The sequence below is a fragment of the Falco naumanni genome, chromosome 4, assembly GCF_017639655.2.
Source record: "Falco naumanni isolate bFalNau1 chromosome 4, bFalNau1.pat, whole genome shotgun sequence".
Lineage (NCBI taxonomy): Eukaryota > Metazoa > Chordata > Aves > Falconiformes > Falconidae > Falco > Falco naumanni.
In genome coordinates, this window is record NC_054057.1 from 3,865,536 (window position 1) to 3,892,181 (window position 26,646).

Here is a 26,646-nt window from a genome sequence, read left to right on the forward strand (position 1 = left end):
ATTGGCCACCACACACATTTATCGCTTGCGTTGTCCTTTATGGAGTATTCATTCCCAAATGGAACCTGACAGCGCCAGCAGTCATACTGGAGAGAATTCTTTATTACAAGCCATCATTGCTAATTGCTGTAATGCATACGGTTACTGGGCTTATGCAAAACAGATTACTGCCACGGTCTCACTACTCACGTGATGCACCTTGTTCTGCAGGGATCTGTTGGTTTAGATACACTAGCTGCACTTCTACCTCTTGTAGAAGAGGTGGGGGTACACAGGGCTATCACAGTTGAATGTCCATCAAAACACACTAACACTGTCAGGTCAACAACCAAAGTAAGAGAAAAATGCCTTAGAGCGCACGGGAAGGCTTGTTCACCCGTATTAGCATCAACAGTGCAATCTCTCCAGCTTGATTTTGGCTGATGTGAGTTCCCTGCCCCTGTCAAGGGAATGTACACGTGATCCCCCCTGCTCCAATACATTTTTCCAGGACTTCACATGCTCAAAGCACAGCCTGATTAATTTGTTGATTTTGAACACTGTTTGTCTGCAGATCTGGTCCAACTGCTGTACTAGCTACTGACACAAGACAAAAACTATCTTAATAGTTCCTCGAGCCCTTCCCCCATTCTGCCCATGTAGCATGACACAGGTCTTCTGGGAAGAAAAGGCCACTGAGTGATAACTGATTACCTAGTAAGAGACTGTGACCCACCTGCAATATAGAGATTTTTTTTGTTTCTGAAAAAAGTTTAAGTTGCCCACGGTGATGCCCCTGTAACCACAGGCAATGCTAACAAAGCACAAAGCTTAAACACACTCCTCAGAAGCAGAAGAAATTACAGATATTTTGTCTGACTGCAAACTTGAGAAGACAGAACTGCCTAAATCTGCGAGTTCTGTTACTATTCATAAACCTCTAATTTCCAAGATGCCTGAAAATTTGCTGTTTTCACGTGGTCAGCTTTCACGTGCCATTCGAAAATGCAGTCAGCAAAGACTGCTGAACTGAAACAAGCTGTTTGGCCAGGGCCAGTGAAGCAGTGGTACCAGGTAAGCTGTCACAGCACTAATCACATGGGGAATGGCGACATTAGATTTTGTCTATCCTCCCACGAAAAGGAGAAACTGACGTGGAAGCAAAGTTTTGGGAACTCCAAGTAAACAAAACTCCAGAGCAAAAGCAATCCCTTCCAGCCCCAAAACTCTTTATACTTGAGTTCTAATAAATGCAAAAAAAAAATATGTTTCTTCCACCTTTGTGTTTCTCACTCTATGGAATTTTTCACACATACGAATTAATATCATACTATCTATCAACAGACATTTGCAACTTCCTACTCAACTGCAACATAAACATTTTGGTGTTTCTACTCCACAGAAAATTGCCACCCTTACCAGGGCTATGTGGCTGTTGTTCCAAGTATTGTTATCCACCAAGGTTGTCCGGTTAGCCATTCCTGCTATCTGATAACCATAATCCCACCATGACATCACTCTGGCATGCTCGTCTGTGTTCTGCCTCAGCCAGTAGTAGGCTTCTCTGAAGTCATCTAGGATATTCCGAGTGCTGGAAAACAAAGAGTTCATTTTATTAACATTGGTACACATGCTAGCCACAAATTAACTGCACCATGATACATCTGGGCTCTCAAATAAGGGTTTTCTTATGCGTTCAGCTCCCTTTTGGGGATTCAGTCACCAGCAGCCATAAGTCTGGAGCCACTGACAGCCTAACAGCCAGAAGCTTTTGAAGATGTGACTAAATGCATTTCCAGTCCAATATATATTCATAAACAAGCCTTCCCAATTGACTCAAAAGCTTCCTTTTCTTTAACCGTCATCTTTATTGGCTTTGGATAGGATTATTTTTATGTATTTACATTAAATATTTCAGATTTTTTTTTATTCAGGTGACAATTCTGCCTTAATATAAAAAGAAGGTAAAGCAAATTGCTAATGCAAACGAAGTAGAAAGGCCTTTGCCCTTTAATTATTTTCAGACCTGTAGACCTTACTTACCCATCATGGTTATAGGAAGCGAGAACAACGCTGGGGCTGGAGTATGCATTGCTAGTTACCCAGGTACAGTGAACAGCAAACATCATCAACAACATCAGCATCAGCATTGTTACAATGTTTTTGATATTGGGACCCAGTCCTTCTTCTGTTTTTTCCTGTTCAGATACATGTTTTCTCACTTTGCCTGCCTAAACAAACACAAATGTATCTGTTACGGCAACTTTTATCACCCTCGGCAATGTAACCCATGCCTTTTTCTTCACCAAATGCACCCCATAAATGATAAGGGATACTGCAAAGCTAGACCAAGTTGTACTGTAAATTAACAAATTATGCAAAACAATATTTTAACAATCCAGCAACTTGTGGAAATGTGTGAGTCCTTGAAAGTCTCTTTCAGAAGAAAAAAATGCTATTATGTGAAAGTCAATGCATGACTTCTTCCATTTGGCTCGGTATGATTATGCCCTTTTTATGAGGCAGGGTGGAAAAGAGAAAGGCACAGGTATTTACTGTGAGGAAAAGGGGGAAACCCAAAGCTCACGCACTGTCAGGGTCAGTATAACAAAGCCTAAGAGATTAACAACATTAGTACCTAATTCACGATGAAGAGAGTATGCAAGTTTATGAATAGAAATACTTTTTCATAAAATATATTATTCTTTAATTTCACCACATCTTAAGAAGGAACACAAGAGGGAAAGATTCAGCGACACAGAACTGCTATAACTGGTTAAGGAGAGCAAGCAACTGCCATCGCTTCAATGGAAAGGTGGGTCACCACTGTACACATCATTCAGGTTGAAGGTTATCACCAATGAAGATAGAAGGAACCACTTCTACACCGACACAGATTATTTCTTTTTTAGGACATCAATTACACTTTATTGCAGAACATCAATTCTTGTTCTAAATTTAAATGCTTGTGATTCAGACCTCTAGTGGCATTTAAAATATTCAGAGTGTGTGTGTGGGGAAACCATAGTAAAAATAAGCTGTTTCCCGTTTTCTAACTTTTGCTCCCTACACTCACCTTATCGTACAGGTTGCCAGGGTTCCTTTTATCATCCTCATCACTGCTGTCCTCTATTGGTGGATTTTCTCTCTTCATATCATCACCCAAATAACGCTCAAAAACATTGGAGAAAGCAATTGCAGACAGCATACAGACCACTGGAGTCAAAGTGAGCATCAGCCGAACCATCACACCAGCAAAGTAAACAGCACTGATTGCATACAGAGCAACTGCAAAGAAACAAATCTACTGATGACATTTAGAAAATAACACGCTCTCTGACTGCACACATAAAAGCTCTCTATAAAACTACTTCTGAAACCGAGCTGAGCATCCGTGTGTATAGACTTGAGTATGTATCTTGCATTGCATTGCTTTTTAATTTACAGAAATACAGTTCAATTAACATTTATCCCTTCTAAACCTCAAACCCTTCCTGAAATTCACCTTGACAGCTCTTAACAATAACACAACCCCATTTTCATATTCATTAATGATGTGTCAAAAGGTGAATTATTAGTGAAATTTAATATCACACCCCAAAAATATTACTGGAATAATAGGGAGCTTAATTTGATTAAGAAGGTCAACAGCCCTAGACCAAACAAGTTACTGGAACTGAAAAAGCAAAAGGAAGTGTTAGAATTTCATGTAAATACCAGATTTTAATTTAAGTTAGAGATATCTGTGGACAAAAATTGGGGGCTTGTCTACATTATAATTCCATACAGACAAATAATACAATATTGTGAACACTATTCTGAAGGAAGTCTTCCTGATATTATCTCCACTCTGCCCGCCCAAAAAAAGCAAACAAGATTTTCAAAGCAGTGAGGAATATTCAGAACAGTTTTCTTAGAGGGGAAAAAAACCCACAAAACCAACCTGTAGACACTGATTAGGAACATCTATTGTGCAAGTGGTTATTCCTTGTCTGCAACAGTTGAACAATACACCCTTGTGCAAGATTTGCCCCAGGAATCATCAAGGGTCACTTATTATCAGATTATATTATATAAATCTTTCCTACTGTACAAAGTAGCACGGGTCTCCATTCACACTCATAGGTCCCTTTTATGACGATTTAAATGTATGATGCAGAAGCAGGAGGCTGAAAGCGAGCTGCCCAGCACCGGTAAGCCACAGAGCACAGAATACCCCTGAGTCACTGGATTTAACACAGTAAATGTTCCCACTGCCCACACACCTCTCAGGTAATCTTACGAGGCAGCTACATTAGTTTGGAGCCTCTTGTCCATGTAAAAGCCCAAGACCCGAGTGATCTTTACTCCTCCATATGGGCTACAACTCCAAACCACATGCTTACAAGCCTCATTCACAATCTTAAAAGCTTGCTTTCACAGTACAGCTTTGTACAAATAAACTATTTTTGTCACTGACATAGGGAGACCCCACACCTCCGCTTAGGGCTTGTGCCTTATTTAGCATGTTTTCTGCAGCAAGTGATTCCATTCACTAAAATAGCAGAAAATCTGGAAAGAAAAGGCATTCTGAATCATCATCTGTGATGGGATAAGTGCCAGACGCCCAAGGAAGGGTCAGTTGCCTTGCAGCCTGCACAGGGTAGGGACCTTCCCTTTGCCCTGAGCTGTTCATTTGAGGATGAACGCCTGAACTGTACTGTGAAACTGTACCCTGACACGTGGCTTGCAAGATCGGCATGTGGAAAAGCATGCAACTCCAGCTGCAGAACACAACCAGACCGAGAAACGATCTCGATCCCACCTCTTGGGATGACACTCCATCACCATTTCACCAATCACTGCATTTTCATTAACGGTTCTAAATACTGCTGGGTGCAGGCAACTTTTAATAATCTTTAAACACATCACTTTTAAACCTTTTTTAGAACGAGCCATATACCAGCTTAGAGCAAACAAAACCAAAACAGTATCAAGTTGAAGGCAAGATTTTTCAAAACAATTTTGAAATATTTTCTCTTACCAAAGACTCTTTCATCATTGATGTTTTTGATACAGAACCACAGCCCTGCTGGGAAAGTACACACGAGAATATGCAGATCAAAAAAGAAGGAAACCCATGTTGTAGGCTGATGCTCAGACACAGAGGCAATGATCGGGATGTGAATTTTCGCATACCTTTTTTAAAAAAAATTCAGTTCAAATTATTTTGAAAAGATAAAATTATTAAAACTTGTAAACATTAGGAATTCTGAAATTAATTTCAAAGGAAGCATTTTAATTTAAAATGGCAAGTGGTTTATTCAGCAGAAATCTGATGAAACTTATAACAAAAAAGTCCCCAGTTCTTACTGTATTTAGGAATTATTTGGTGTATGGAATTGTTTAAAACACCAATATAAAGGATTATTTCCATAGTAATTGAAAGAATGAAAATTATGGATGTTTTGTTTTATTATGGTTAGACATGAAGCCAAATGTACCAAAATGAAAACACATAGCTATGTAAGCCCCATCATTACATTTTGAAGAGATAATCATCCATGCCAGTATGTCTCCCTGATTTTCAACACTATTTTGAAAACTCTCCTCTACACAGAATCCCTTCATTTTCTTAGTACAGAAAGTTACAGTATTAAATCCCAGACCAGTTACTGATGCCCCCACATTGTTTAGATGCTGGGGGAAAAAAGAAAAAAAAATAATAATCAGGCCTTGTCTACACATGGAAACACATGTCAACTAAACAACGTGCCAAACACTCAGTGCAGACAAGGACAAAACTGTACTCTATATTAAAGACAGCTACATATATATATGGACCTAATCTGCAGTGCTACGTGATTGAATGATACATGAGGTACCAAATATATGTCCTTTTCTTCACCGAGATCTACTTCTCATTCAAAACTGCATTGTGTGTTTTAACACAATAAGATTTTCTAATGTAGACAAGCCCTCAAAAGTTTAAAGCTTTGTATGTGTGCGTGTATATATATATATATGTAGACCACTTCATTTATAGGCAAAGAATTACATCTGTATGTTCTTCAAATAAATCTGAGGCTTCTTTACTGAGATGTATTCAACTACATTTATTACAGAGTTGGTACAGAACCCTGTATGAGCTAGACTTTGGAGCCTGAAAAAAACTGAACTGCAGAAGTTTAAAGTTCTCCTATCCTTGCTTTTAATCTTAAAAAAAAAAAAATATCTACCAACTGAAATTCACCCTAAAATATTTCACCGAGAAAAGTATTTTCAGTTTTATTCCTATTCTCCTTGCTGGCTAAAGAATTTAACATTGGATTTTTAAAGGCTAACTGAAACAAAAGATTAACACCATTGGTTTTTACCCGTGAAAACACACATGAACAAACCAGAATTGTTCAGAGTAGACATCTGTATACACAAAACAGATGTATGAACATCATAAACAGGCAACATGCAGGATCATACGTGCAACATCTTTGTGATGTTGTGTAATGAAAATAGTCTGAAGCTTAAGGCTCCTAGTAATTTTGAAATGTGTCCTCAAGTGTTGCTACAGCTTTTGGTTATTTTATGCTCAGAAACAGTACAATTTCATATAGGAAAACATACAATTACATATTCAAAGACTTCCAAAGAAGCAAGACATTTAACAGACAAATTAGTGAAATGGTTGCAAAGATCATGAAACAGTTACTACAAATGCTCTCTTTAGATAACTGATTAAAGCCCACTATATTCTCCTTGACTGAAATACTAAACGGATTTGAGGATGAGGAAAGCAAAAGATTATTAGTTTTCAGTAGAACACTATTGATATCCAAATCCTTATATCCTTTATCCTTACTTACCCAGTGTCCCACAATGAATAAAATCTGCCACTCCAAGGAGCGATATAACCTGAAAAAGGGAAGAAAAAACCCCTTTTGCTGCCTAGGTATTTAAATGAAATAAATTTTATACTCCCCCAAATTATAGCACAAAACCAAAGAAATTTCATTGAACTTGTAATGTATGTGAACCAGACCTACTGCATTATTCAGGCTATAAGATCTACCAACCATGAAGCTAGTTTTAGAAGAACATACTTTTACAGGATCACATTGTAGTCACTGAGTATCAAGACACTTACACATCCAAAAGTCAAAGCAATGCAATAACAAATAAAATATTTCTCAAAGAATATGACAGATAGCAACATATACTCTGTAAAGTAGTTTAAGAAAAAGAAAACATAATTGATAAAAAAAGTATTTTTCTGAAATGCCTGAGCAGGAAACTGGGAACTATCTATAGCCAAAACATTAATACTCAATGAAACACCAGTTTCCTATTGTTTCTCTGCTTATGGATCTACATGTGGCATAAAATAGAAAAGCTGCTACTAGACATGCTCATAAGCTTTACATATTCATTTTTTTTGAAAAAAGCCTTCAGGTATTTGAATACCATAAGATTAAATGAAACAGTATCTTAATCAGATGAAATGCAGAAGTTATTATTGAAAGTTATTAGTAAGATTCTTCTTAAATTTTATTTCCACTTCCCTTACAACTGTTTCAGCTCCCTCTGAAGATAGATACAGAGAAGCTGAAACAAGAGGAAGGTAAATCCTTTTATTTTTTACCCAAGTTTTTGCGCCATGACACATGGCCCACTTCCCTCTATCTGATATTTAAAATTAGCACAATCTCACTGAAGGTTTTAGTTTAGTATCTAGTTTAGACATTTAAATACTGTGGTTAATGTTCTACAGCAAGACATATTTTGCCCTTCAGTCTTCAGCTTGCTCCCAAACCACTGCATGCACAATAAGGAGCTACCAGCAGATGGGGGACTACCAGTTATGGTCTTCTCTGGATGTATCCAGACCACCAGATTAGATGGCATTCACCTGAGGGGGCTGAAAGAGTTGGCCAATATGATAACCACCCACCACCTTCATCAGGGTGATAAGGGAGACTCCTGGTGCCTGGAAAATGGCCAATGCTATAGGAAGGGCAAGAAGGAATGAATATGCAGGAAACTACAGGTGAGTAACCCGAGTCCCTGAAAAGATCCTGGATCGCAAAGTCCTGAAATACATTATTAAATACTTTTTGAACCATATTCCTCATTTGTCATATTTATAAGCTGAAGAAGAATGGGCTGGACAAACAGACCATTCGGTGGCTTGAAAACGGGCTGTCCTGACAAGCTCAAAGTAGTACTCAGTGGCCTGGGGTCCAGCTGGTGGCTAATAAAAAGTAAAAATAACCCAGAGGCCAAAATAGTGAACTATGCTAAACTGAAGAGTGGCCGACATGCCTTACAGTACAGGCAGGATTTCAATCCAGAACCTCAAACCCCTTTCTTCCAAGTGCTGCACCTGGGACACAGGGTTCAGATGTGGGCACCCCTCTGCAAGAGGATTATTAAGAAAATAGGGAGGGATCAGAGTGGCGTGAGATGGTCAGGAGCTCCGATCACACAGCATAGCAGAAGCTGAGGGATGGAGATTTGTTCCATCCAGCGAAGCGGTGATACTGATCAGTGAATTGCAGAAGCTGAAATCAGCACTTCCTACGAACTGCAACAGAAGACATGTTTTGCTGCACACTAAGTTTAGAAGCTGAATTTTGTTTTGATAGCCCAGTCTGAACATTTTTGCTAAGTATTAGTAGGATTTGCTCATACGTACTGAAAAGCAAATCATAAACCAGTAAGTTTAAGACTTTCAAACAAATAGAGATGGTAAGTATTATTTTGGAATAATGGTATCATAATTTAAAAAAAAAACAAAAAAACACACCAAACAACTGCTATTAAACAGTTCAAAATGTTAAACAACTGATAAAAAAAAATTACGCTAGAAACATTGCTAAAGAGCAAGTACAAGAAAGAAGTCAGCTAAAACAGACAAGTTATGTCTCACAAAAGTGGGTTTTATTCCAAAACAAAACTATGACAAAACAGAACTGTATTTAGGCATAACATTAAGATCATGCAATTTAACCCATGCAGAAGTAAATGTTTTCATGGGCAACTTATATTTAGCTAGGAAAATAAGATTGCTTTTTCTTCATCAAGGGAACAAAACAAAGTATGGTATTAGAACACCAAGGAAGTATAGCACGGAATCGGAAGATGGCAGTGAGGCATCTGGGGATGGCAACCAAGCAAAAGACAAGCTTGTTCCTAAGACACTGAGTAGAACTGCCTTGAAGGCTGGAGGCTGAACCACTGAAATAAAGTAAAACCTGGAGAGTAATTCCAGTCATGCAGAAATCAGATTCAAGTATTTCAGAAAGTGAGCAATCTGACCATGACCTATCGACACTATTCAGAATAGATTAGCTATACATATCTTCATAATATGCTTTGGCTATAGTTATGTTCCTCATCTACCCCAACCTCTTATATCATTATCTGGATCATGGATAAACCTGAAAGGATGCTACAAAGTTGGGGTTTTTTTGCAGCCCAGAAAACACAGTGAATTCCAAGGCACAGAAATACAGCCTAACATGGGCACTGGTAAGCTGTGGTATTGCCAGCAACTCCTTTAGACTAAACCAAATGCTGATCATCTGGTTTACCTGCCCCAACAGTAAACTAGTTTCACATTTATTTACCTGTGTACGTCAAATAGATGACACTCAGGAATACAATACCAGCAGCCAGTGAGACACCCAAGAAGAACAAAGTCTGAAATTCTTGCTTTGTTAATCTGTCTCTCAGATACTGCAAAAATGCATATGCCTGCAGCAGTGCAAACACACCTAAAGAAAAAGGAAAGCTTTTGTTTAAGTGCTCAAAAGCAGTAACAGCTGTTAAAGTTGGTATTCTTTGGCTACATTTGAATTAGAAAAATAAATGTAAGCTACACCATTACATCTCAAAACTAGTATAAAATCAGTTTCTGACAAATAACCTTTAAAACTTATTAGGGATGATACTGTCTTGCAATGACAGAAACTTGCAATGAGAGAAAATACTCTCCAAAACATTCCTGTCTTATTACATCAAGAGCCTCAATACTCACCACCTCTTTGCTCCCAAATTACATTGGGGTAAGGGAGAGAATAACCTGAAAACTAGATTGCATTGATTATGACAAAATCACAAGTTAGTATACCTAGACCTGGTGAAAAGTTAAGATATAGACCCCAGGCAACACACAGACAAGGCTAATTTAGAAATACATGGAAATTAAGCTACTGAACAAAACAGGAGGATTTAATGAAAGAAAAAAACAAAACAAACAAGTTTGTGGTGTTTGTCTGTGATATCAACAACTGAATTACATAAAGCTAGTGTCGAAACACCAGAATTCACCCCACACCCTCAAAAAGGCTCTTCAGAGTTTAATGTTAAACCAGAACTCTGACACAGTTTTTCTGTTGTTAATCATTTCAATATATATATAATAAGATCATTCAATCCAATGATTAGTCCATTCTAAACTGAAAATTCACTGGTAGCTGGCAGAAGCAGAAAACAGAACTCAAGTGTATGGTCTTTCTTCAATTTAACAATAAATTTGAGGTGCAGTGTTCAAATTCACTAGTTCTGAACTCCCAGAGAAAGACACAAACTCTATTCACTAAATAAATGTAAAATTCTTCAGACACAAAGTATGGTTTGATAATCTTTACTCTTTTCATTCTATTCAGATTGCTGGGGGGGGGGAATCTCCATTTTTTTAAAAAAAAAGTTTTTTTTCTGGTAAATTTTAATGATATTCCAATTGCTGTCCCAAATACATTTTGATAAGTGACTACACATCATAAAAAACCTGAGGAATGTAACAAACTAAACTATATCACACAAACAGTGTGCATAGTTAAACATAAACCTATCCGTCTTAGTAGAGGTTATTGCTATCAAAAAATCAGGATGTCTGACTGTTAACAACTATTGAAGAAAATCAACTTACTTTAAAGACATAAAAAGAATCAAACAAGACTGAAATCAGTTACTTAAGAATCAGCCTCCTAATCAGTAATTTAAGTCATTTGTATTTAACCTACTCTGAAAAATTACAGAAGACTATCAACTCCAAAACCAAATGGCTCAGTAAAAACTGCATTTACCAATAAGGAATGTTTCAACTGTACAATGCTTGAAGGCAAAATTATATTGCAGAACAGTAGAGTATCAATGTGCAAAATAAGTGCTTGTCAGAACGTGTAACTGATCCAGTGTTACGGAGGCATTTTACCTCCATTAGCTCACACAAAGAAAGATAATGTATCAATTGGAAAGAAAACTTCCCTACAGACACTAAATTGTACCTCTTTTTCTTTAACCATTTGGTTTGTTAGTATGTGCTGTTTCTAATACAAGGAAACAAAGCTGCAAGCCTGAGGTTTTCTCCTGCTAAGCAGGCTGTTTGGAAGCAGACAATTTTCTTACCTGCAGCTGCCATGTGTTCACTTGTTCTAATTGGCTGAAATCCCACAAAAGGTATTTGCATCGATAATATTAACCCCACAATGTAGAAAGTGCTATATGCTAGGAAAACAAGAGTGAGGAGAGGGGAGAAGAGAAAAGCAGGAAGAAAATGAATATACACATTTCAAAAAGCACTGGTTCCACAGTAGAGCCCATCCTCCCCAAAACTTTAGTAAATATTTCAGTGATCCTAATTACTTTTCCCTCCTTCGACTAGGAAAAACCTGCCTACTGCACCCAATTTTCAAGGAAGTAGCAAATACTGTTGTTCCTAATTGCACTGTTTTTTCTCCTCCTAGGAAAAGAAACCATCTTACTCAAGACATTCTTGCTTGGAAACAGTTTTCTCTTTCCATCTTATTTTTATGGGTCACGGATGGGGTAAGAGCTCTCAGATAACAAGTAAGAAAATGGGGAGACTGTATTTCTTTCCATATGAGGAGAAATTAAAGGGACCAGACCTCCAAGAAGCAAAACATTTAAGAGTCCACTACTTATGTAGAAAATGGAAAGAAGTACGCTTGTTCTTTTAACACAAAAGGCATACCAAGAAACTGAAAAGCAATAGAATTAAAAAATAATATTAAGCATATGTATTAATGGATCTATATCAACCATGAGGACTCACAACCCTCCAGAAAGTAGAGGCCAAGAATGTAATTAATATTAGTAACATGCATTATTATGATGTATGCCCTAAGATTGACATACTTTACTTTGACGGGGTTTTGGTCCTCAGCGTTCTAGGGTAAAGAAGAGAGGGGAGGAGAAGACAGAAATGCCAACTCTGAACAGCCATGAGTCTAAATATATTTGAAGTAACCAGCCAACTTAAAGTCCAAATAAAGCTTTGTTCCTTCAGTGGCAAGCAGCAATAATCCACCTCCCAGGTTTTTTAACACTCCTACAAGTCATAAACCACTGTCTTTCTTATGGCCTCAATCTTATGAAGAGATCCCTCAAACAATCCTTTGTTAACCTCCATGGGGATGGGTTTGGGGAGTGCATAATTTACCAGCGGTATTATTTCCACAGCACCTGTGTGATCTCACTGGGGGGTTATGCTCCCAGGGTACTGTATGCTTTCCAAAATTCACCAAAGTGACTACGATGATACTTCCAACCACTTGCTGTCTTCTCTGGTGTATTCTTTCATGCATCTGTATTGCACTAGTTAGCTTAGCTACTGATCTATGCCCTCCTGTGTCACTGAAATACATGTTGCTATAGGAAGCTCAATTTTTACAGAAGTCACTACAACATAAATCATTCACTGTACCATGAAAGTGTTACAACACTGCCATCCTGTGGAAATGCAATGATTGGCATAAATCACTACCTTTCACATTTGTTAAGAACATTGCAAATCACCAATTTGAAGCCCAGCCCTGCAACTGTTAATACTTCCTATCCCTACTTCCCCCCCCATCCCTTACTCCCACTTCTTTCCAACAGCTATCACATACGTCTGTCTGTTATTGAAAAAAAACTGGCAATTTACACAGCAGTACAATTTTTCTAGGAGCTTAGATACATCAAGGTGATGTATCATCACAAACTTTCCATGTTCCTTTACAATCTACCGTTTTCACAGTCTTTGCAAAAACAATAAATTAATTTTGATTCCTGCAAACTTTGACTAAGTCAAGAACAAAAATATTCTGCCCTACTGTGGATAAATAAACAATGTTAGTTGCTGTAAACTGCACAAACACAGGAAGAACCTACTGAAAAACTTCTCCAGAGAGTATGAGCAAATAGTTGACCACATACTTTTAACTAATGGATTATAATCACCAGACATAAACACCCAGCATCTGAATTTCAGAATACTGAAGTAGTTGATATAAATATATGCATGCTCACTATTTAATTGACAAAATCCAAGACACAGAACAAGGATTAAGTTTTAAATTCTGGAAGATCCTTAAGTGTCTTGTTATTAACAATTCTGAAAAACACACAGAAATTTAAAAAATTGTACAGGAAAAAAAAAATCAAAATGAAGTGCAAATTACCAAGCCTCTTAAGTGTGCAAACATAATTTAAATCTATATTGGTACCTTTCCAAATGTAAACCCATTTATTTTTTAAACATTTTATAAACCATAAGAGAATCTACAAGTACAAAAATAGAAAATATAATCAATTGTTCCTATATCTGAATAAAGAGATTATTTACCTATACAAGTGCTGCTAATACACTGGAATTGTAAGCACTTGCTCTTAATTATTAAGCTAGTCAGATCTGAATGGAAGATACTGATCACTGTCAAGCCCCTCCCCCCCTCCCCCCCCCAAAAAAAGGGGGGGGGGAAGAATAAAAGGAAAAAAAAAAAAAAAAGACAGCTTAAGTTTTCAAATGTTGGTAGAATGATCACCATTGATGCCAAGTGGGTCAGAAGCTATCTGGCTGACCAATTCATCTGCCTGCAAGTCATAAAATATTTAAAAATTGGCAAAAAAGTTCAGATTCTGGGAAATTTGTACTCATTAAATTATCCTGAATTACACTGCCAGGCATATCAGATCATGTCCCATTAACCTCTTTGGTGTATGAACACCCATATGAAATATATACCAGGAAATCATCACTATTTTTAAGAACCTGGTGCTGCCAAATATTGTTCTCTATATTTTTGTTATTATGTTAGACTAAACATTCATCTGTTACAACAGTTAGGCTCATGCTAGTTTAAAATAAAATTAAGCAACTGATCTAGAAATTAAACCCCACCAAATTCTCAGTAATAGTAAAACGGATGCAGATTATACTAGCTACTGTCAGCTGACAAAAAATTTAGCTGCACATTGGTAGTTTTTTGAGAATTATGAGACTGCTGCAGACACACTAGCAATTGCGTATCATAGACGCTCCCGAAGTATCTTTATTCTCCCTATTTCAATGAGCTTTTGTAAACTCTTTTCCCTGTCTGAACAGTTTGGAATTGAAGCACACTTGAATTTCCTCTCGGAAGTGCTTGAACATTCTTACCTGTTTCACAAAACCATCCTGTTAAACAAACCTAGAAATCACATACTAATGTGAGACATACAGACTTCTCTGCGTGTAAGGCTTCCCATGAAAGCTTAAATTAAGCCAGCGGTTGCAATGAAACAGCAGAGCAGCAATCACATTTTCATTCTGACAGCTCTGCTGAAGTACATCTCCCTCACAGCTGAAGGGCAGTAACACCTCAAAACACTGTAGCCATTTGCAAAACAAATGTCTGCCAAAACCTTTAATTCATATGAACCTGCAGTACTATTTTCCCCAGATGAGTTCAAAGACTAGTTCACTGAAAGCTGAAAAAGCAAGAGTACTTATTCTTTATTGTTTCTGGTTACCACATTGCTTCAGGATTTTATAATTAGTAGATTTAATTTTTTATCTTGCCTAACTCATAGAAATTGAAAAATGAAAATATTCAATAAAAGTTTTAAAAGCAAACCAAGATAAATTACTTTTCCCTTAAATTATGCAGTTACTGAAGAAGTTAAGTAATACTACCATTAAAAATTAAAGATGAGTTGGAGGGGTTTTTTTAAAAAAAAATATTTCCATTTCTGATTTACATAACCAGATTAACAAAGAAGCATGGCACCAATATTTATAGTTTTGGTAACAAAAATACAAAACCAAACTTGATTAAAATTGAGCAATTACTGTAGTATATAAAGGCTCAAATATATATGTAAATATAGTAATCTCTCTAGCAAGCACTAAAACAAAAAGCATTAATTAAAACCACAAAGATAAAACAATATTAAAATGGGTAATGAAAATGTATTTACAAATATGAAATATCCTGTGATATTACACTTCAAATCATACCACGTTCTCAAACCACTGTAAAGATTTCACATTAGCTAGAACATTTTTGACTCCCTAATGTATAAACCATTGAATACCCAGACTGCTTACTATGTATTTCATTCACACACCCACACCATGGCCGACTGATTTAACTGGTAAAGTCTCTGTAAGAGTGGTTTACAGGGTATTTATATGTCAGGCAAATCAATTAAAAAGTAAGTCTCCTAAGATCACTATTCACAGATTTCTGAAGCTGGAAGGAAGGCTGACCCATTAACCCAATAAAATCTGAAGGATTCACGTGGAGTGGACAGACTCTTACACTACTTTTTAGTCTAGGTTACGTAAAACATACAAAGCTGCTTAAAATTCCCTATGTCTTTTCTCACATCCATCATGATCTACTATATGCTTGCATAATTTCTGCTGCATAACATTCTCAAGAGCAATTATTTAACATACTAGGAAAAGACAAAAATATGAAACATTACTACAGACACACACATTATATATATAAGTATGTTAAAAGGATTCTACAAATATCAAGCCACGTAATTATTTTTTTTTCAGGCCACTCGAAAGGATAAAATTAATTAGCAGCTACGTATATGAAATGTTGGAAGCAAGTGTGTTTTAACACCTTTTTGCCATGTTATAGAGAATAACTGACTATAATCAGTAATCAAATTAATAAAATGCAGCCTGATGTGCAATTACATAATTCCCACTTGATACAATACACATTGGTATAATTAATTTCAATTCTCATGATTAAACATTTGAGAATGACTGTTCAATGAACAAAACTTACCAATGTAGACCCTCCTGCTGTATCTCTGCATCAGCAACAGGACAAACACATGCAGTGGAATAAGGTTGATGATGAAAACATAACCACCCCATGCAGAGACCTATGAGAAATGGAATAGGAAAATAGATCTGAAAATATCTGCAAAATCTTAGGAAAGCCAATGCTGGCTTTATACATCCTGATGGTCTAACAAGAAAACACAAACCCCATCTAGACAAGGAGTCAGAACTACCAGTAATACCACCAGGATCTTTCTCAGTATTTATTATTTAAAAAAAAAACAACAAAAACAAACCAAAACCACCCACCCACCCACGTATCAAAGACTTTTGAAATGGGCTGGTGGATTTTCAAGGGTATCCTTCCCGTATCTCCTCCTCCTACTGAACCGGTCTGGTCACATTGGCAAACAAGAATGTGATGCTGAGGGCTCTTCCCCATGGTGAAGGCTGTAGCATGAGTCCCATGTAGGATCCAAAAATTCTCCTTTGACATACAAATTTGGCACCACGCTCTGCACATTTTGCTGGGGACAGGAAACAGTCTCTCTCACCAGAGAGGAGGAAGGGAGTAAGATACACCTCTGGGAGCAGAACTCCTGGAGCAAAGCAGCCAATGCAGGCTGCAGCGTAAGGGAAGAAACAGAGGTAAGGGGTCGGATGCGCAGGGAAGCGGGGCTGAGCACTTGGAATAGCACACAACAATATCATGGATGCTGTGAGCCTGTAGTAACAGCAGCACTTGAGAAGCACTGGTATGATGTACTTAGAATTGAAACGCTACAATGTTATCAATCTATCACTGATTGCTGGTTTAGATAAAGATTTAATGAGCTATCATTACAATGTGTTATCTAAATTTCCAACATATTCAGAAGGACTAATGTTGACCAGACAATCTGTATTTTAACACATGTCCTCCTGTCAAACTAAAGTCTAGACTTCTTCCATACGTACCATGCCTACCCTAGATCTTCATTTTTAGAATGCAGTAGCTAATGTGGTTTTCACTTTAATTGCACTTTAGGGCTTAGATTCACATAGATATTTTTAAGCCCTAGAATCCAAAAAGAAATCCAAATGACTATGTTCTATAGAACAGATTCTAAAATAAGGACAAGGCCAAGTACCACTGTTTTTTGATACTAATGCTAGAAAACCCAGTGTTTCAAAATCTGAGGTAACCAATTCAGACAATGTAAACAAGCAGAACTGAAATGTAAAATTTCTAGAAATTCATTTCAGATTATCATGATCCTCTTGCCGAATTACTAGCATGAAGTATCATGGTTTACACAGACAAGTTTATTTAATGGGAGAAAATTATATGAAGGCAGAATAGAGTGAGAACAAATGTGCAATTAAGATGCTGTCATATTTAGGGAAAGGTTTGAATGAAGCAGGTATCAGACAGTTTGTATGAACCAGAGACCTGCATGTATAATTGCCAAATACTAAACCAAAACTAAGTACTGAAGATTGTACTAAACTGAAGATGCACTTGCAGAAGTTGAAGTCAAATAAATGCTAAAAATACAAATGCAAGGAAAAAACCCTTCTCCTTATGCAATGCAATGAGTCTAATTATCACAGTAAGTTAGGTATATATTTTAAGAGATATGGTTATCAAGAAAGATTTCTGCCAGTCCATGCCATATCCATTCCTCTTTCAAGGAGCTGTTCCTCCAAACTGCCCATGAAAGGGCTGACTCCTACTACCTCAAAATTTATTTAATTTTAAATATTTTAATTTGATTATTATTGAAAATTACACGATTTAATTTTCAACTCACACTGAAAAACAACTAATTGCATCAGAGAAGGACAAATGAGTACTATCTAATAAACAGTACAATTATACTTTCTCCTAAAAATTTACCTAAACAAAACGTCTAGAAGGGCATCTTAACAAAACTCTTTCCTAAAAGGAAATGCAACATATGGAAAACCAACACCAGGGATGAAGTAGGTACACACCCTGCAAGCAATAAAATTCTATCATTTGATCAGTGAGGCTATGCTATGGACAAATCTTAACCTTTCACTACCTAACAGCACTTGAAAGGAAAATAAAAGAAAAAAAAACATTGATTTACATACAAGGACTGACTGTCACGATGATGACATTGATTCTATAGGTTCGGTCACCACGCACACTCTAGATCACATCCCCTCACCCTCATACAATCCCACAGACCAAGACACTAATCAGACTAAGATGGGAAGAACTTATTGGGTGATTTTTCAGCAGTAAAATTCTAAGTATTGTATTTGTTATCTACACATTTATGAAAAGCACTTTTAGAGGATCTTGCCAATAAATTAGCACAATATAAAAAAAGACCGTGCTATATAAATACAACAATTCAAAAACTTACTTGCCTGATTTTGTACTGCACATAAGTCTACCAAACCTACAGGGTCTCTTCACTGTAATGCTATATAAACAGCAATGCTGCGTATAAAGAAGTGGCTGTTTATTTAATGACTTGGTAAAAAGAAGGAGAAATAGGGGAGGAAATAAACGTACTCTTAACAGAAGATAGCTACCCTATTTGGCAACATATACAGGGCTGTTATTTGCTGTATTGACAGCAAAAATCTCCGAGAAAACCCAATGAACATTAAAGCTAGCAGAAATCTAGGCAACATCCAGATAATCTTTGAATTAACCTTGTACTTTAAATTAAGACATGCAAAACAGTTCATAAGTTCCTTTTTCTTGCAAGCCTAGTTACCTGACTCTAGAAAAGAATTGAGACCTCAATCTCAACCGACACCAAGCAATTAGCCTAACTGTCCCACCACTGGCTATTTTGAGGCTAATTTATTTTTCGTATAGCCACACACACACACAAGTTTATTCGTTAGGGAAAAAGACTGATTTATACAGGAAAATTCTTCAAGTCTAAGGTTTCAGAAGATAGAGTAAGGGGGAAACCAATTCCCTCCATTTTGCTACTGGTTTTATCACCTCAATTTTACCACTGTTTTCCCTCTGTTAGCCCTTAGGAACATCTCTGCAATAGCCTCCATTTTCATAGATCAAGAACGAAAAGCGACTTTATGATCCTTTAATCTGACATTGAATTAATTCAGCATTTCTGGTGGTAAGCTTTACTTCATGGCATAATTGCACAAAAAGAAATAGCTTTCAAAGTTACATTAGTGTAACTTTGTCCATAAATTTTAAATATGATTATTACATTTTAGTAATAATGCTGCACAGGCACATGAATATTCAAATTCCACCTTAACTCACCTGCACCAAAAGAAAAATTCCACTGAATCAGAGTACCTATTCACAGCATTGGAAAAATCTGTACGTACAAGTTATTATACTTCAGAGTTTTTCCAAAATCATTTTCATTATGTTTATTAAATAGTTTACATTTTTAAATATTTATTATGTCTTTTTACTCATATATTTAAGGTTTTAATAACAATATGAAGCAACAATTTTACATTACAACTCCAACAAAGATTAAAATCTCCTTCTGTTCTTCATCAACATATGGATTGTATAAGCCCTGCTCAAATAGTTTAGCTATTATATAGATAAAAGGCTTACCATGTAGAAGTAGGATAGACAGCAGCAGATTGTCCAAAAGACCGACCCAGTTTTCACAGACTTCACCTTTAAAAACAGTCAAGTACTTATGAATGACAAACACTGGACAGTATTCCAAAATTTCATTCCAAAACAACTGTCAAGAGAACTCTTCAGCACATACCAAGTTATATTTGCATGCTTCTGAACTGATGTCCATAAAACAAAACCATAGGTGCAATTCATTTACACACAAAATAGCTTATATACCTATCTCTAGTTAAAGCAAAGGCAGGATGCAATACAACTCTCTGCTTCGTGATCCAGGGTAGAAAAGCAGTTGCAACACCTGTGTGCTACCTTCTCTGAGACATTAGACAACTTCATAATTCTAAGTGTAGACTATCCATGCCTTACTTTGGTTGGCATCAGACCCAACTCTGCAATTACAGATAAAAGAGCTATTCTGTAATTTGCAAAACTCACTTAAGTTTAATGAGAGCATCCAGATACTACTAAAGGTTTAGCAGGACCCATAAACTGGCCCCAGGGTATGATTTTGTCCAAAACTGATAGTGATGATTGTGGTGTGATAAAATAGGAATGAAAACCCAACAGTAAATAAAGCTAGACAGTTCTCTAAAATCTGTATCTGATTCACACATAATTCTAGAAGAGTTCATGCAAACATCACCGCACTATATGCGATTTAGTTAAGTATGAGTTCCGTAAGAACAGGTAACAGCTATTGTTTCTCAGTTGTTACAAAGTAACAGTGTAGGTTAGTTCTATTATTGTTCTTAAACACAATACACCTTTAAAGCTGCCGTTTAATCCAAGTCCAGATTTAAAAAACCTGCATTTAAGTAACAACAGTCACTCAGTCATGGAAAACTTGAATTCCCTTCCATTACACTCCTACCAACAACATCCCAATTTTGAAATAGTCTAAAGCTAAAAAACTTGTAAGTATGCATCTGCTTATGAAAAGCAGAACTCTTGACAAAATCATGTGAAAAGCTGTAATGACCATGTACATACATGGGAGACACTCCAAATTAAAAGTACATGCATTCAAGGAACACACAAGTACCATCCAGTGTCTATCCTGAATTAACAATATAGTTATGCTGTTTGTGGTATTTCCAAAACAGATGCAACAGAACAGAAAAACGCCAGCTTGCCTAACCTCCTTCATGCAAAACTGCATTACAGATGCAATTCTATATACGGATTAAAGAGTGACAGACAAGCTGCACTAGCAAGCAGGCTAACTAAAAGACATCAGACTTTTTTTTTTTTTTAAGCATGCAAGTAATATTAATATATCTTGCTCTGAACAGCTTTGGGTATTTAAATTGGATGTGTAAGTCAAAGCCTAGACCCTTCATAGTCAAAAGCTTCTCCATAAGACAATTCAAAGCATCTTATGTTCAGAAACGACTGCTTTCCACCAGCTAAATAAGGAGGCTAAAGTATGATGCTCGCATAATACTACTACCTCTGAACTGAAAACAAACAGCCCTTCTGTTTGCTTTGTAGACTTATCATCATTATTATTACTACTACTACTACAGGACACACGTACTTCAGTTGAACAGTACTTTTACACAGCAAACTAAAGAGCATGATTATGGAGTGGTTCATATCATGTGACTTCTCAGTACTTGCCTGATCAAGAGCCAAGGGGAAGAGGGATGAGAGGGAGGAAAATAAGAATTCAATGGATTCTAAGAAAAATCAGTCATTTGGTTGGAGGAGGAACCAAAAAACCTTTCCAAAGCAAAAGACTCAGCAATTACTTACCCATAAATAGTATGTGAACTGCAGTGCAAAAATAGCTATGCCTTCATTGTCAAATGATCCTGCTACTGATCGGGATATGTAACCTGGAACTATGGCAATAAAACAAGCAGCTAAAAGCCCTGCTCCTTGGTTCCACAGTTCTCTGGTGAGCAGGAAAGTAGAAATAGCTGTAAGGCCGCTAAAAACTGGTGCTAGGAACACACATACGTCTCTTATATGGACTGTCACATTAAGCATATTTAAAATCCAATGTATAAGGCCTGCTGTCACCATCAGTCCTGGGTATACCTAAAAGAAGACAAAAAAAAAGAAAAATAATCAACACACCAAACCATTAGGTTATTGCAGAAAATTACCACGGTAGGTTTATTTGCATGTAATTTGCAATGAAACAGTCATTTCTTAAGCTGATGTAAGGAGTGAGCAAGTAAAGCTAATGAAATTATTTTAATACTACTTTAAGCATGTTTTGACAACACCGCTCAATACCAGAGGTTCCTTAAATTTTATCCAAATGCTAACAATTATATAGAATACATTTTGTAAATGAATAAGCAGTATATAGATAATACACTATCTTGCCTGACATTTATCATACAATGAGAAGCAGAAGCTAAAGTCTGCATGAAAATTTCAAGCCAGTTACCAGCTTTAAGACAAAAAAAAACCCCCAAAACCAAAACCCTTAAGACAACAAGAAGAAACCCAACATCATTTCCCAGCCCTATCCATCTTCCTCCAAAATATATCATGCCACTCTTCACTTCTTGTTACCCACTGAGAAAGAAAATGTGCATCAACAAGATGTTTTATTTTTAAGCTGAAAAGCTGACAGTCAGTCAGTTGAGTGTTATATATTTTCAAGATACCTGTAGGCATCTTTGGATATGAAGGATCAAAATGAAGTCCTATACAACTGAATTAAGATGTCCTCCAGGAAAGGTAACATAGACTTACACTGATCTATTGAACCCATTATAGAATACTGGAGAACTTAATAATATTCTTAATAGGAATTCTACCCTCCCACATTTGTCAACATTAGAAAAATCAATATGTACTAGAAAAGTTAATATGCACTTCACCTGCCTTAGTTTCTTTCAAAAGCTAAGAAAGGTGTTGTACTAAATTAAATTAACAGATGACAGAATCCTCCCCTGCATATATCCTTGAGAGCTGCTTTTCAAGATGAACTATTAAAGCATACCATAGCATGTGACTTGCAAAATGACATATGCAATCAACATTTTGATTCTATTTCCTAAGGGGTTTTACTTCATATAAAACCAGGTCTGAAAATAATACATATATGATACAAAAGAAGTCTCAGGTATCTCTAAGATATTAAAAAAATTGTATTGTAATTGTTACAAAAAACATCATTAATTTAAATGGTATGTAATCTTTAATGCACTTTCACACATTAAGTACACTCATGGCTGCGTTACTTGTTACTAAAGCTATTCTACTAGTGAATGTTATTTGTGTTCTGATTTAATAGTGTTGTTTCATACACCTTTCCCGTCTTGTAATGTGCATCAATACCACTTTTACCTACTCCTGATGCTTCATACAGCTACCCCAGTGATTTAATTCCATAAGGTCTTTTCCAGTGAAATCCTAATATTTTCCTTACACACATGATGTCCACTCAACATATACCACTGGATTAAAACTTCTGCCTTTAGAAATTTAAGTAACTGGGTTTTTTTTTTTAAAAAAAAAATCATTTCACATACCAGAATTACAGGAGTCATAACACCCTTATTTATTACTATTAGAATATTATTTATTATTTATTTATTTATTACTATTACATGTAAGTAAAACTCAGTTCTGTATTTCTTGTTCAGAGTATGCTGTTGGATAAAGACTAAAACATGCTGACTTAGTTCCTGCAGCTAAAAATTTTAAAATTTTCTTATTCCCTCTGCAGCAATTTGACAATTAAAAGTATGTTTTATTAAGATTCTTCTTTTATCAATGTCAAATTTGTATTGAAAGTTCAAAAAAAAACTTACTGCAAAGTCATCTTTAAGTTATTATTACAATACTTACAGTTCCACCTACTATTCTTCCCAGCGGATACCATGCTCTTTCATCAAACCAATTTAAAAATTCATAAAACCCATGGGATGCAAGATGATGTGTTGATCTATAGTTAAACCTAGAAAGAAATAAAGGAAAAGAAGGGGAAGGGGGGTGGGGATATAAAAATTAAGCAACTTAAGTTTTAGGCATACCTTAAGTCATCTGTTTTCTAAGACCTAGAAAGTAATTAAACTTCAGCATCTCATTTTGTATGTACAATGGTCCACCCTAAATCTATAGAGTTTTAAAGTAAATTACTAAGCTCTCAGTTACTAACCACTATATTTTCTTCATTTATACAGCCAGTGCATACACACAGATGAAATGTTACAGTTTCAGGGTTGGGTTTTTCTTTTGTTTGTAAACATTAAAAAGTTTTCTATCGCTCTGATGAACATTCCTGTTATTTCCTGCATTCCTTTTTCAAGTTAGTTTTCAAATATAGTTTATCAACCAATTATTCACCATATCTGGAATATCACTTACGCAGAATTAAGATCACAGAAGAATCAATGCAAGACTCCCATTCTGAGAGGATAACTACACAATACATCTGCTGCTGCTCCATTTCATGTAACATTGAGCGGTGATGTAATGTAATAACATGCAATAAAGGGAATCAGCGTAATTGTTCACACTATCAAACCAATGGCCTTGACTTATTCCCTTCTTTGAATCAATAGGAATCTACACAACATAGAATCTATGTAGATGCAGTTTCACCTTCAAAGTTTGTACACTCTCTGCTGCAGAAAATTCCTTGTAGAACAAAAGCCCTGCCATGCATACCTTCAGTTCAGTCTGGAATTGCCATCAAGGCATTAATCTTACACTTTCTTGGCACATATTTTTTCCAACTTCTCAAACTTCAGATAGAAAAACCTTTCAACTATTACAAAGTCCATTAATTCTTCAAACTGGGTATCAGACTGCTGTGAGAAAAACTGCGGCACGTTACCTCAAACTGCAACTTTTTCATGATCATTCAGAAGAAACTAACAAGGCTACAGGTACTGATGCTGTAAAGTTCTGTAAAGAAAGTTTAGGCTTAGAAAAGCCAGGTTGAACACCACTTCTGAAACAAGCAACATCCACAAACTCCAACCTTCCTAATAGATACTCTAATTGGAATTTAGATAACCACATGAAATTCATCAGTTAAAGATTATATTCATTAGTTAAGTAGAAGTTCAGATGACTAAATGAATACCATAAATACAACAGGTTAGATGAGCAAATCGCCACGAAAGACTTCCAAAGACAGTTAGTATTCAACACTGGAAAAGCTTATGTGTATTTTTCATTTTGTCTGTTTTATGAAAGCATCCACTTGTATCAGTAACATGCCCCACTTCTAATACAAATCTTAAAACTACATCGAATTCTTTCATATACCTAGGATTCCCAAAATATCACGGGTCCACTTTGAAGTAATTCATTTCAACAGAACGAAGCTAATGTCATTCAAGACTGCAAGACCCATCAGGTTCCTACTTGTTTAATCAGTACAACTCTAATATCTGCAGTACAACCACACAGAGGTCATGAGCAGGTTTTTTTCATCTACACAGTGAAAGAATAAACCAATTTAAATTCAAGTCCGGATGTCAGAAAATTTGCATGCTTCCACTGACTGAATTATCACAGCATCAGTCAAGTAACATTAAAAATAAGTAAATAAAAAAATTGAGAGCAGTATTTCCAGGAACAGTCTCTTACATGTTAAATAAGCAGTTATATAGGCTACATTAACTGATAAAAGTGCGGACTTTCAAAAGCAGTTAGTCATGTTTATGTAAGAAAATTCACACAAACATCAGTCATTCTGACCTAGAAATCCTTATATCAAACAGCAATGTGACATTTGTTTCTAATAAGCTTGCAACTATTCCCATTTGACTAGATTTCTAAATATTAATTAATTCTCCAGTTCTGAACTGTCAACTGTAATGTGATTTATGAAATGCTGTACCTGTAAAATTAGACTCTTATCTTAGTATAGCAAGGTCTATTGTTAATTTGTTTAGTGCCAAGTGTCTGCAGTATGGTACGAGACAAAGCAGGAGTTCCATGTTGCACAGGACACAATACAATCCAGCCAGCTATGGACCAAACTTAAAACACACTGAAAACTCACTCGATGTTGTTATCCTAGAACTTTAAAAAGGAAACAAGAAAGATATTTACCAACATGGATTACTTTCAGGTGTTTAAATCATGACTCAAACTCACAGAGGCTACAAAAGTATGACTAATATTTACTTTCAGAGCATTAAAAGATTAGTTAAACAAATGAAATAAGCAAGAACACATATTGACATTCTCCTCGTGTTTCAAACTAGTAAAGCTTCATAACTGACTTCAGAAGGATGCAAACAACTGTGTTGTGCTTCGGCAGCATCCCATTAAGCCTTTAACAAGAATGAATTACCACCCCAAACTGAAATGCAACATAACAGCATTCTGCTTCTACCACTTAAGAGGTATGATTTTAATCTTCCCTCCCAATATACTTTCAGATAGATACAAAAGTAGGAAACCCTTCTTTCAAACAGTGATTGATTCTTTTGCCACAAATGAAAGCATGCAGAGGCAGCTGGACATGTATTTACAGCAGAAATAATTAGCAATATTATAGGTACATGAATTTTTCACTGTGAGAAGACCTATAGGTGAGAACGAGAAATAACCTTCTGAACGCAGAAACCTGATAAAAAAATTTAGGTGCTTAACTACAGCACCTACTTTGACTTTAAAAAAAAAAAAAGTGCTCACTTCACCTCCCACTAGGTAACCTGCAAACAAAAATAAATTAAAATGTAAATATAAACATATGCATACATAAGGAGAAGCTTGATGGGTAATGCTGCATATCAAATCCAGCGTCAGGCACTGACAAAGTGGCAGCAATGGGCAGTGCACCAGACAACACAGTATGGTCTAGCAATCATATGATGTCAGTATTATGCTCTTATGCCCCTTACCCACTTCATAGCACTTTACTCCTTTAGAGAAAAGCCTGAGTCTTCTAAATTGTTTCCCTTTTGGCCAGAATGGACATAGTGCTAATGAACGGTGAGTATTGTAAACCACAGTCACACAACCTTCTTATGGTCTTGGTACTTTGCAAACCGTGTCTGAAACCCAGCACAGTGGGTATTGTCTT

At 36.3% G+C, this 26,646-nt stretch overlaps 1 protein-coding gene across 1 annotated transcript in view; it reads right to left on the bottom strand.

The window, feature by feature from the left end:
• STT3B (STT3 oligosaccharyltransferase complex catalytic subunit B) overlaps positions 1–26,646 on the bottom strand; it is a 52,756-nt gene that overhangs the window by 7,207 nt on the left and 18,903 nt on the right. The window contains exons 2-12 of the mRNA XM_040592536.1: positions 23,448–23,556; positions 21,390–21,677; positions 19,605–19,670; positions 16,035–16,134; positions 11,368–11,466; positions 9,585–9,731; positions 6,822–6,870; positions 5,003–5,157; positions 3,056–3,267; positions 2,023–2,210; positions 1,399–1,570 (exon numbers count right to left, since the gene is read on the bottom strand). Coding sequence (XP_040448470.1) covers positions 1,399–1,570; positions 2,023–2,210; positions 3,056–3,267; positions 5,003–5,157; positions 6,822–6,870; positions 9,585–9,731; positions 11,368–11,466; positions 16,035–16,134; positions 19,605–19,670; positions 21,390–21,677; positions 23,448–23,556 — 1,585 coding nt within the window. The remainder of the gene's footprint in view (positions 1–1,398; positions 1,571–2,022; positions 2,211–3,055; positions 3,268–5,002; positions 5,158–6,821; positions 6,871–9,584; positions 9,732–11,367; positions 11,467–16,034; positions 16,135–19,604; positions 19,671–21,389; positions 21,678–23,447; positions 23,557–26,646) is intronic.